General features: G+C 41.4%; 2 protein-coding genes across 4 annotated transcripts in view; one reads left to right on the top strand and one right to left on the bottom strand.

Annotated features, from left to right (window-relative positions):
- Nucleotides 1-300, bottom strand: part of MITD1 (microtubule interacting and trafficking domain containing 1) — a 7,811-nt gene extending 7,511 nt beyond the window's left edge. For all 3 annotated transcript variants that reach the window (XM_004704348.2, XM_045283892.1, XM_045283891.1), the window contains exon 1: nucleotides 124-300. In XM_004704348.2, the coding sequence (XP_004704405.1) occupies nucleotides 124-274 (151 nt within the window). In that variant the 5' untranslated portion in view covers nucleotides 275-300. The remainder of the gene's footprint in view (nucleotides 1-123) is intronic.
- A 151-nt stretch (nucleotides 301-451) lies between these two features.
- MRPL30 (mitochondrial ribosomal protein L30) overlaps nucleotides 452-12,942 on the top strand; it is a 14,642-nt gene continuing 2,151 nt past the window's right edge. The window contains exons 1-4 of the mRNA XM_004704454.2: nucleotides 452-559; nucleotides 5,000-5,076; nucleotides 6,609-6,689; nucleotides 8,212-8,233. Coding sequence (XP_004704511.1) covers nucleotides 5,026-5,076; nucleotides 6,609-6,689; nucleotides 8,212-8,233 — 154 coding nt within the window. The 5' untranslated portion in view covers nucleotides 452-559; nucleotides 5,000-5,025. The remainder of the gene's footprint in view (nucleotides 560-4,999; nucleotides 5,077-6,608; nucleotides 6,690-8,211; nucleotides 8,234-12,942) is intronic.

Raw genomic sequence — 12,942 nt, 5'->3', positions numbered from 1 at the left:
ATTTATAGGTTTAGTATTAAGGTAGCAGAAGGACATTGGGCCTCCACTCAAGTACTCCCAGGAACTGATTTTAACTTTGACTCCGCCTTTTGCTCTTGTCCTCCTCCCTGGCTCTGGGCTCACCTTTCAGAACTTGCAAGAGTAGATCGATCCCCTCCTGGTAACACACCAGAGCTTGCTGATAGCGGTCCTCTGAGTCGAGTTCCACCGCTCGCTTTAACACCGTGACTGCGGCGGTGCTGTCCGGCTCCTGCTCCCTCCCGGATCTTGCCATAGCTCCAGCACTTGCACTCAACTTCAGCCACAGTCGGAAACGAAACCGAAGGCGCTTCCGGGAAGCGATCACGTGAAAATGACGCGCCTGCGCGCTCCCTCCGAGGGAGGCACTCGGCCGGAACCAAAGGGCCGGTCTGGGCGGCCACGAGCGTCACCACGGAAGGGTTTGGATGTAGCGCTCCATAGTTCTCTTCCGGTGCGGCTTTCCCTTCGTGTGGAAGGCCGTTCCCAAAGAAGCGGCAGGATAGTCAGCTCCTCGATTTCTCCGGCCACGGGCACACGGGTAAGTAGAAAATGAGTAGCTGGAGGTTTTCATCTTTTCGACAAGTACTTGTGCGAGCGGCGATGGAGTCCCCGGCTCCGGTTGAGCGCGCGTCCGCTAGCCAGTTCTGCTCGGTCTATACCCCAGAAGAAGAAAGATTTTTGTCTGTCTTTCTTTGCCATTTTACTAAAAGCTGTGATACTGTTGTCTGTGTGGGTTGCTACCTGCCCGAGGCTTCTGTTGCACGTTCTTGCCTGTTAGCAGGATGGTCGGATTGCTTGCTTTCAAGTAAAGGGGAAATTATGTGTTCTGCATTTTCAGTAGTATGTTTATTTTTACCCTCTTTCATAATTAGTTACACATCTCGTTAGAAAATGAAGTTGCCGTTTTAAAGAACTATTACATGCATATCATTGTAAAAACTATGCAGACATTACGGGGCAAATCAGAGGGAAGGGAAATACCCCAGTAGTAGTTAACGCTTTTCATGAAAATGAGATCATGCGTTTCATTGGATGCATCTTTCCCTAGTTTTCACCTAATGCCCCTTTCCAGGATTTTATTTAGCATAGAACAAAAAAAAAACCCAAACCGTCTCACTGTCATTGAGTCATTGTTGACTCATAGTAACCCCCTGTGGGTTTCCACAGTACTGTAACTGTTTACCAGAGTAGAAAGCCCACTCTTGCCCATTCGGAGCTGATGGTGGTTTCAAACTCCAGACCATGCAGGTTGCAGCCCAACGCTCAACCACTACACCATCAGGATTCTGGTTGTTTAGTACATCCAGTAAACATATCTCCTTTAGGCTCATTTTGATTATCATAGTTTTTCAGGCTTTTATTTGTTTTTGATGACCTCGACTAAGTAGGAAATCAGGTATTTTGTAGGTGGGGTCTGTTTGATGCTTTAGATAGAGAATGATGATGAGTTTGGGAGAGAAAGACCATAAGATGGAGGGCCTGTTCTCACCACATCAAGGGCATCCGCTATCAACTTTATTTACCACCATTGATGATAACTGGGATCACTTGCCAGAGCTTGTCCTGTTTCTCTTCTGTAAGGTTCTTTTCTGTTTCCATGCTGTTCTCTGTGGAAGCAAGCCGTTAAGCATGGCCCACACTAAGGGGTGAGGACTATTGTGCGTCACATCTTTTAGAGGGGAGTATCTATAAGTTATTTGAATTCTTCTATGTGGAAGAATGTCCCTTATAAATTTGTTTATTCATAACAATCTGGACTCATGGGTATTTTGTTTATGGTTTGGGTGGGAATTCAGGTCTTTGTTACTTATTTTGTGACTCAGCTCCTGAGTTGGTTGACCCTTGGGAACACTTGATTTGACCATTGCCCTCCGGTGCCCATTTCATTTTGTATTTTGAGCAGTTCCTCTCTGGCACTGCAAAATGTCCCAGGCTCACATCATTTATTTTCTGTCCAGCCCCATAATCGGCCAGTTCTCCCCAAATCCTGGTTCATACATTTATTTTTAATTAGAGAATGGGATTCGAAAGCAAGATGTAACCACTGGGTATGGTCATTGCTGCTTAGGTGCCATTGGTTTTAGGCCCCTGAGCTGGCAGGGCTAACCCATATACACTAACTCATGGATACACACATATCGATAATTAGATGTATAGGTACCTTTTGCTATCTAAAGCTGAACCTGAATATTGCCTCTAATCCAGGATATAGAGAGGATTTTAGTCCTTCCCTCTGGGTTACCAGTAACCTTCACTCCCAACAGTGAGAAACTTGGCTCATCAGAAGGTGTTGAGCAGAAGAGGGACATGATCTACTCAGGATTTAATGGGATGATTGCTCTTATGGAGAAAAGGGGATTGGAATGGAAGCAGGAAGACCAGCAAGGAGGCGTTTGTTGAAGGCCAAGTAATGCTGCTGTAGTTGTTAGATTCTGACTTATGGCGACCCTGTGTACAACAGACTAAAACATCCCCCAGTCCTGCTGCAGCTTCACAATCATTCCTATGTTTGAACCCACTGTTGTAGCCACTGTGTCAATCCATTGGGGGAGGGGGTCTTTCTCTTTCTCACTGCTCTTCTGCCAACCTAGCATAATGTCCTTTGAAATAAGTTGGTTTGGTTAATATGTAACACCTTGGGAAGTAATGTGGTAGGCAAAATCATGTAGCATTATTTAGTTGATTGAGGGTCGGAAGGGATAAGCATCTCTCAAGGAAGGCTTAATATAAGATATCAAAACAGTCAAGTACACAGTAGAAGATTTGAACTAGAAAATGTTTTTCTGAATTGTAATGTTTGAGATCTAAACTTTGAATGACCGTTATGAACTTCTGACATACTTCTGAATTCTGATTTGGATCATGGAGCTGATCCATTAACTTACTCATACATTCATTCAACAAACACCAAATGTCTGATGTTCTTCAGACAGTGTGGTAGATGCTGGCAATAGAAGATGAACAAAATCAAATTCTTTTTTTCAGAGCACAAAGGGTTTAATATCTGATACTTCTGTAACTGCCTGATCCATAATTCATTTTGAGAGATTAGTTCAGTTGCTAAGAAGCTCCCTTGCTTAGTCTATATCCCAGGAAAGACTTACAGAGCTTGAGAGATGGATTTGATAGACACTGAGATACAATACTTCCCCCTATTTTGATAAATGTTAGCATATATGTATTATGTTGTTGTCTTGTGCTGTTGAGTTCATGGCAAACCCTTATATTGCAGCGTAGAACTGCCTCCATAGTAGCTGCAATCTTTATGGCACATAGCCAAGCCTTTTCTTTTGCAGTGCCACTGGGTGGGTGCAAACTGCCATATAATATACCTTTATGATTACTGTGGTGGTGGTGTCATTAGTTTCCAGCAAGTCAAAAAGACCCAGGGTGAGCCACCCCACATGTAAAGTGGAACTGCTCCATAGAGTTTTCAAGGCTGTGTGTGACCTTCAGGAATCAGGTCACAAGCTGTTTTCTCAGACACCCCGGGTGGGTTCCAGGTGCCTATCTTTTGGCTAGTAACGGAGCACTAAACTGTTTACATGGGCCACTCTTATACCTCAGGAGTTGTATAATGATAAAAGCCATCATTTGTTGGCTTTCTATATATCAGGTACTGTTTTAGTTGTTTTACAGAATAATTCATTTGCAAGATAGGTATTACCATCTTTTCTAGTAAGAAGAATTAGGGGGGGGAATTAACTTACCCAAGATATATGTATATGAACCTAAATTTTCTTTAATTAGGTCTCTCTTTGTAAGTTATCATTGCTTTCTGCCTAACAAAGCATTAAAAAATTAACTATAATTTTTATCATTTATAAATATAATTTATAACTTATAATTTTAAAAAATTAACTTGTTTTAAATTATAGAAGCAATGCATATGTGTCTAGATTATCTAAAGAGATACAAAATAGCAAAAGAGTATTCAACTTTTTTTTCCTTTTTAACTGAAGGGTGTTATGACTTGGTGAAAATGCCCTGGTCTAAAATTTAGGAGAATTAGATTCAAGACCATACGCTCTATTGGTAGCTGAAGATCTTGAGGCAAGAATGTGAACTTTCTGGGGTTGCTTTTCTTCATACGTAAAGTAAAAGGGTGATCAGTTCCATTTATAGGAATTGGTATGTCTTTGGGCCCTTCCAGCTCTCTTACTTTCTGTAATTGTATGTAGGGCTCTATGATCATGTTTTCCATCTGTCATTATTGTTGAAGAAGAGTGTTTACATAATACATTCAGTCTTCGTTTATTGACATGGATAGGGTCCAAAGAGACGGAGTGGTGATTTTAAATCAGCATCATATGCGAAAATGGAAAGTAACCACATCAGGTCATGAGATGGATCACTACATCATTGTACATGTGCAAGAGTACATCATTGCATACATATGTCAAATTTTTATTGTATATATGGGTTAGCTCTATCCTAAACACTAACTGTCAGATAAGATAGTTGATAAGTGAAGAGAGTAATAAACACTTTGCAAGGAGCCCTCTTGGCAGCCAACTGCAAGGTCAGCAGTTCAAAACCACCAGCTGCTCCAAAGGACATAGAAGGGGCTTTCTACTCTTGTAAAGAGTTAAGGTCTTGGAAACCCACTGGGGGCAGTTTCACCCTAACCTATTGGGTCACTATGAAACAATACTGTCTCAATTGTAGTGAGTTAGGATTAAAGACTTCATTTCCCGTTTTTGTGGAATCAGTCTAAGTAATTTGGTGAAAATTGGATTGCATTTAGTGTCTAATTACCTGTGGTTTTCCTGAACTCTAAATCAAACATTTATTGCAACTTATTTCTTATATTAAAACACCCAAGATTTTGCTGCTAAAGTTCAGTCTATTTCCAAGACTGAGGAGGTGGGTTCAAAACATTGGTGGGATAGTGGAATGAAAAGACAATTGCGTTTTCCCAGGAGCTTTTGACACCCCCTGGTCTTTGACCTCTGCGTTTATTCTCCACTTCTCACAGCCTCGAGAGAGGACTCCCCAGACCCAATGGCCGGGATTCTGCGCTCAGTCAGTCAGAGACCCCTGGGCAGTCTACAGGCAAGTGTTCTTTTTTTTTTTTTTCCAAAAAATATTGTGTTCTATTCCTAATGAACTTTTCTCCCTTTCTTTCCTAATAACTCAGCATGAAGGGGCTACAAAAAGTTTGTAGGAAAAATCGATTATTATTTTGTCATTCCGTTTTTCCACAGGCTTTTTGAAGCCGCCTCATATAGGCAAGTTAAATTATTGGCAATTTGTTTTTAATATATTAATTTTGAGTTTGTTTATGCTTATCTGTTATTTGAATGCTGCAGATTTTGGATTACAAAAGATCTTTTCCTAAAGAGCATACCGATAACATGACTACTGTTGCCCCCCCACTCCTCCCCACCCCCATAGTCTGTCTTTTGGAAGTTGTGAGTTTTCTCCTTCTATTATGAAAGAAGTATATTTTTAGTCACAGAAAAAGTAAAAAAGCAGAAAAACAACCACCAAGAACTTAAGTGGTCATCTTTTCATATGTTCCCTTCCCATCTTTCTGTTAGAAAGTGCCGCGGCGCAGCCTCATCTGGTCTGTTGAGGGCAAAGTGTAGCTATAGATCTGCTAGTGGCAGATGAGGAGGGCCTCTGGCTCTGGTTGCCTAGTGGGCTATCCAGTGAGCTGCTAACCACAAGGTCAGTGGTTCCAACCCCCAGTCAGTCCAAAGGACAACGATGGGGCTGTTGCTTTCCATAAAGATTTACAAGCCTTGGGGACCCACAGGGGCAGTTCTTCTCTGTCTTGTAGGGTCCCTGTGTGTCAGAATCGACTTGATGGAGTGAGTTGGACTGGCTTCAGTGATGATGCCAGGTGGTTCACATACATTATCTTCACCTCGGATTGTCCAGCGTGGCAGGATTATTTCCCTTTAATAACTGTAGAATCTGACTATTGGATAAGTGACTTGTCTGGTGTCTCAGCTAGTAAGTGAAAGAAACAAGATTAAAGGAATGCAGAGGGAATAAAAGAAAAAAAGTCACAATGATGATATTGTTAGATCCCAAAAGGATACTGGGAACTCTTAGCTTTTTTTTCCCATTGTATTTTTTAGGGTGAACTGTACATTGTCTAGAGCAGGGCAGGGCAAACTATCCAAATTTGGCCTGCCATCTATTTTTATAATTACAATTTTACTGGAATACAGCCACACTCATTTATTATATGGCTTCTAAAGAGACATGTTGGTCACATGTTGGGCTGTTCACTGAAAGGTCAGCAGTTTGAAACCCACAGCTGGGTGTGGTTTGGTTAGGGCAGCTTCCATCCAACAATGGCAGAGTTGAGTCCAGGTCAGTGTTTCTACTGCATGGCCCCAGAGCTAGAAATATTTCCTGTCTATTCCTATACAGAAAAAGTGTGCCAGCCTCTAGTGTAGTAGTCTGTGTTCAGCTTGTAATAGGAAGATAAGATATATTCATCCTACTACTGGCTGAGATAAACCTTTTAAAAGTATAGGTTAAGTTAGAACAGATTTTTGCCACATCAAGATTAGTGGATAACGATTTCTGCCTTAAGCAAGGTTTTGTGAAACAGATGTCTTATATTTTAGCCTGTGACAAAAGGTGTGGAGTCTCTCATTTGCACGGAGTGGATTCGCCACAAATTTACCAGATCAAGAATTCCAGATAAAGTAAGAACGTTTTTTTTTCTTCAAACGTTATTATTATTCCAGCATAGACACATTCTTTGAAGGTTACCAGGGTGGGAGGGGAAAGCAGCATAGGTAACTAACTAGAGAGTAGCTAAAGTCTAGCGTGAGTGAAGGGAAAGGCATTGTACATCAAGGGGGAGGGGAGCACGTGATCAGGCAAAGGAAGTCACTGGCAGAGCACAAGAGCTAGAAGACAGCAGAGGTACTATTATACAGGATTACACACTATTATATAACCAATCCTGCAATAGCAATACTAGCAATCTACAAGTAGATGCATAGGCTCTCAAGATGAACCAGTGTGGGAAGATGACGAGTTTCATGAGACTGCATTCATTAATATTTGCATGTGGTTTGACAGAAGATATTTCTACATATGTATTTACACGCTGTAAATATATCTGAGAGAAAGACCGTGGCTTCTACCCCCTCAGAGTTTGCAGTCTCTGAAACGCACCAGGGCAGTTCTTCCCAGGCGGGGAGTGAATCGGCGCGAGTTTGGTTTTTTGTTTTTGAGTCAATTGATCCATGAATATGGTAGATCATATGGGGGACAAAACTGTGAGACTTCTTAGCCATAACCAAGCACCTTGAAGAAATGAGCCTCTGGGCCTTGGGGACAGAGTCAATTGGCATAACAGAGTCCACAGTAACAACATCCATCTACATTCCACTTTGGTGAGTAGTGACTTTAGAGTTTCTGAGTAGCATTTGTTTTTTCCTTTGCTTCAACAAAGAATGAAAAAAATCAAAGACAGAAGGAAACAGTCCAGAGGACTGATAGGACGGGTTCTAGATAGAGTGGGAGAAAATGAGGGACAAATCGCAAACTCATTAAAAAAAAAAAAGACTTACTGGTCTGATAGAGACTGGTGGAACCCCTTAGTCTATGACCTTAGTCACCCTTCAGGCCTGGAACTGGAATAACCCCCTGGCTCAGCTTTCAGCCAAACGATAGGCCTGAAAGGTAGCCAGTAACACCAGGAGGTACTACGTATGTGCTTGTTAGAATCGTCAACCGTCTGAGCTGAAAAGGGCAGCAGCATTGGCCCAGGGTCACACTGGGGAGGTGGGCAGGACTGGCAGAGGAAGAGGAATGGGAACAAGGAATGCAGGGTACAGGTGGAAGAGAGCTCTGCCCTGAGGAGTTACTCATTGTCACGAAGCAAAACGAGTGTGACTGACTGAAAACCAGTGTGCTCTCTGAAGTTTCATCCAAATCAGTAAACATTTACATAACGGTGCGTGTGTGCTTCTTGAAAGGCATCTAGTTTATCATTTGAGAATCTTTCCTGTCAAGTTCCTTCTGGCTGAGACGTACAAGGAACTGTGCAAGTGGCCATGTTCTGTTAGCCGTGCCACTGACGTGCTTGTTATCACCCCGTATGCCACCGATGTCTGCTTCTGGGTGCTTCCCTGCGTGTGCAAAGAAAACAGGGAGTCTTACTTCCCCTTAAGTTCTTACTGTGTGAAGCTAAATTTCTGGACTATTGTATTTTAGGTCCTTGAGTTTTCTCCACCAGGTTTATGTGCATTTAGCATTCATTCTCTTAGCAAAGCATTGAGCCCTCCTTTGGTTTAAAAAAATAAAATAGTATTATCATTGACTACTTGAAAACCCTTCATGTAGTTGACGTTCTTGTAGCGAAGACATCTTTATTTTCTGATGAAAGGATACACAAAACGGACACCGATTACCACTCTTTACGTGTGTAATTCGTTGACAGTGAATTATACTTCCCATTGCGCTGCCATTCACACGATCGAAATTCCTATTGTTTTGCCACCAGTAACATACTACCTGCCTTGTGTGCTTTATCATTATTGCTCTCATTTCAGTCTCTTATAGGTCATTCTTCTGTAGGTACAATGCTCAAGGCAGACAGTATTTATTGAGCTAAATTGTTATTTAGTTTAAAGGTGGCTTCATGGGATATTTTGACTCAAGGATCAAAAGTTGTCTCCATGAAATAGATTTGGAAGTCCCTCCAGTCTCAGTGTGTCTGGTAAGCCTGGTTTCCAATGAGAATTTGACGTTCCATCTCACAAATTTTACTCCTTTTGATCAAGATCCACTTATAGAATCCCTAATCAAAATATTAAGTGATGGTAGCTGGGCACCATTAATTTCTTTTGGTCTCATGGCCAAAAAGAATAGTTCATAGAGACGATTAAACCCGCAAACCATTTCCTCCTCCCGTTCTTCCATATCCTTCCTCCAGATGACTTGTACCTTTGTGACTGGTGGCAAGTTCTTAAGGTTCCAGGCACTGTCCACTGAACGAAAAGAAAGACAACAGCTCTTAAAATAATACTGAGACCGCTTTCTTTTTAAGCCATGATCCTTCTGCTGCTGCTGCTGCTTTTTTTACAACCGTGTTTTCTCTTACCTTGTTTTGCACACTTAGTCTGTAAACTTCTGGAAGAAAGAATAGGTACAAATGGTCACGTTCATTTAAAATGATGTGAGGAGTCAATGTATATAGCAAGGAAGCCATTTGGATTGTTTACTGGAGTAAATGTGAAATATCACCAAACACTGTAGCCCCTGCTGATCATCTGAACTCATTCCTGTCTGCTCATCTGCTTGCTAGATACTGCTCTTAGATAACACTTAAGTGTTTCCATTAAACAAAGTTAAACTCATCATCTGTCCTTCAGACAATAACAGAAAAGGTCACTTCAGTTAATGCTTTTATTCTCTACCTAATTTCCCAAACTAGAGACCTCTGAGTCAGTCTCAACCCCTCTCTCTCCTGAACCCTAAGTGCTTCCTCACTGGGATTCCTTCCCCCCAGTCTCCACAAGCCAACTGGTTTATTTTGTTCTCTTACAAGAGTGTTGTTTCTGAATCTCTTTGGGTCATGTTTCTTCTGTCCTTTAATGGCTTTGTGAGGAAGTGGCATGGGGCCTTGTCCGACCTTCTCCATCATCAGTCAGGAGAATGAGAATCAAACTCCACATCGGCCTGAGGATGATTCCTGTGAGGCAGAGACCAGACAGGCCTCTACTCCTCATCCTTCTTTATCCTACTTGGACACTGTGGTAGGCTGGGTTGACTAGAGAAACAAATTCATGGACACTCATGTGTATAAGAAAGAGCTTTATATAAAGAGTAATTGTATATTAAGAAAACATTGCAGTCCAGTCTAGATCAAGTCCATAAATTCTATATTACCCCATATGTTCGGTACTAGTCTGTAAATTCCTCTTCAGACTCACACAACACATGCAATGATGCAGAATGCCGGAAGATCATAGACCAGTGGGTGGAAAGTCTTGTGGATCCAGTGGTGGTGGAAGTATCTCAGTGCTGGCATGGGTCTCCATCTGGCTCCTTGGCTTCATCAGCATAGCTCCATGTGGCTTGTCAGCAGGAAGAAAAAGCAGGGAGTGAGGTCTGGCCTCCAGTGAGCTATTTATCTCCATAGCACCTCCAAATGAGGTCATCATGCTGCAACCTGATTGACAGGCTAAACTCCACCTCTTCACTCATAATGGTCTCAGGTTGATGCCAAATTATATAACTACCACAGATACCAACCATCCCTCCCATGGCGTTCTACTTCTGCTGGGTTCAGTAATTCATTGCAGGGGCCACAGAGAACTCAGAGACAATACCCATGGCTGTAGGGCCTTATTAGGGATGTTAACAGGTTACCTAAGAAAACAGCCCCTTTGTTCACGGTTTCTTTTCTTAACCATGCCATCAGGCATATCTCTCTGGCTCTCAGTTGCATGGTGCCTTGACCTCTGCCCCGTTGGGCACATCTTACATAACTCTTTGAGCACTGGTAAACGTTCTAAGCACCCCACTCTGCAAGCCAACCTCCTGCCTGAGGCACACAGCTTTATTCCTTGCATAGGTGGGGAGCCCACTGTTCTGTCTCATGGTCCCAGCTCTCAGCACGGCTCCTTTGTTCTGTCTGATGGTCTCAGTGATGTGGCCCTTAGTACCCTCCTCCCTCCACCTCTTTAGGTAGAATCTCATACACAGTTTCATGGTGGCTTATCATTCTTAGTCATGCGATTCTTCGGTTCTTGCTTTTGAGATGGTTTACTTTTATAACCAATGGAATGGCAAAGCAGACCAGTCCCCGAGTTATTACCAATCCTCTATACTTTATTCACATGTCCTTACCTGACGGGGGTGGGGGGTAGGGGGTTACAAAGACTGGGTATGAGAACACCACCAAACAGTTTCACTCCCCCACACTTTCCAGCCTTAAGGGAAATGCTAAAGATTCAGCGTATGGAATGTTGTTTTAACCCCATCCCTGCATTGCTTTTCATGTTTGTTTGTTTTTCCATTTTAGCCACATTGAGTGAGTTGCTTCTTCCAAATACTCGGTGCTTCTTCACACTCTTTCTTTATATACTCTTCTCGTTTATTTTGGAACATTGATCTCATCCTTTGCCTGCCCTATTCTTACCGTAAAATTCCTCAAAGGCCCTTGAAAACACAAACAAGCCAAAAAGAGCTAAGCCCCCTCCCCTTAATCCCACCACTCTCAGGTAGCGCTGTCCGCACGTTCCACACTCTTTTCTCTGTTGTAAAGATGTGAATCGCCTCATATGTAATCTTCTTGTAGCTGTTTTCTTCATTTGGCAGTGTAATGCGACTTTGTCAGTGGATTTGTTTCTTCAAAATTATTTGTGATGATTGAATAATATTCTTTTTAAAAAAAATTTTTTTTTTAATATTCTTTTTTGATGAAAGTAACACCTGTTTTTAAAAAAATCTGTTTTTCTTCAGCTTGATTCCTCAGAGTTAAGTTCTTGATTTAATATTTTTGAGACCTTTATGCATATATAAGTATTTGAATGTCTTTATGTATGCGTGGACATACATATTCACACATGTACACACAAAAGGACTTTTAAAAGTTCATGAAAATGGAAAAAATCTACCTATTTAAGTCTGTTAGTTCCATTTTCCATGAACTTTTTGAAGCTTCTGTATATATATCCAACAACGGTATATATGTATCTGTATATAAAATGGGATTCTGGGGGGAAAAGAATCAAAAACAACTTTAGTGAAACTAGAGATTGAATTCTATATTGTATGTAATTAGTGACGCATAATATATATCTACGTAACAATAATACTGCAATGGAGGGGAATTTAAATTAATCTTTAGACCTTTCTGGCAAGTGTACACTGTCCTCAAAGTCTTCCCTGATTTTGAGGGAAGTAACTGATTAATCTTTTAACACTGGTTTTCAAAACTTTGCTGTATAAGATACTTTTGTCGGGTACCTGAAATCTCAAATAATAGTAAAATATACCTATCAAATAAAATATTGTTCTTAGCAAAAAAAAAGTGTGATTCTGAAAGTCTGTATTCCTAAAGTATAGACATATACCCACATGCATTTGATACAGGTGGTACAAATACAAGTCGACTGCACATAATGCAGAGATGTGATTGTGTTTTTGTTCCTTCAAAAACGTTATTAGGCCATCCATCATTCAATGTTAGCACAGACACTAAACCTTATTCTTTTTGGTGGCACCAGTCGGATACATGGTTATTTATGTGGTTTCTCTCTGTTGAGGAACATGGGCGTTTGCTTCCCATTTCCCAGTGACAAACAGTGTGCAGTGCGGGCCCTTATCTGTGGTCATGTGCACACTTCCTCTGGGCTAGCTTCCTAGAACCTTGCAGTTTTTAGAAAACCGGTTTAATTAATGCTAATTTTGTCATGATTTTAAATTAGCATGTTTGTTTCCCCCACGTGATAGTCAGCTCCTATGTTAGAGCTTGGGTTAGGGGTACAGATAGAACTCCGTGCTTGGCTCAAAGTGTGCTGACAAATTCTTTTTCCTTTTCAACTCCTTTTTTTATTTTTAATATTTGTGACTTAATTGGGTAAAGTTTTACAGAGCAGATCAGTTTTCTGTTCAACAATCTATATATATTTCATGGCATTAATTGCAATCCCTACAATGTTACATCCCTTAATTCATTTCTACCCTGCATCTCTTATTCCATTCTTCTTTCCTAACCCTCCCTGCCTTCTGAAAATGCTGCCCTTTTGAACTCAATTGGTTGATTGTTCTAAGGAGTGGGAACTTTTCCATTGTTGTCTTACCACCCCACTGCCCCTGGGCCTTTTCAACTTTGCAGTGCCATTTGGTTATTTCAGCTTTGGTCTACAGGTTAAACTACAGGGGAAAAAAGGAATATATATATGTGTAGTGTGTGTGTGTGTGTGTGTGTGTGTG

Source organism: Echinops telfairi, unplaced genomic scaffold (genome assembly GCF_000313985.2).
Source record: "Echinops telfairi isolate 266 unplaced genomic scaffold, ASM31398v2 ScPeMD7_7467;HRSCAF=8505_1, whole genome shotgun sequence".
Taxonomy (NCBI): Eukaryota; Metazoa; Chordata; class Mammalia; order Afrosoricida; family Tenrecidae; genus Echinops; species Echinops telfairi.
The sequence above is the reverse complement of the archived record's forward strand: the minus strand, read 5'-3'. Positions and strand labels throughout refer to the sequence as shown.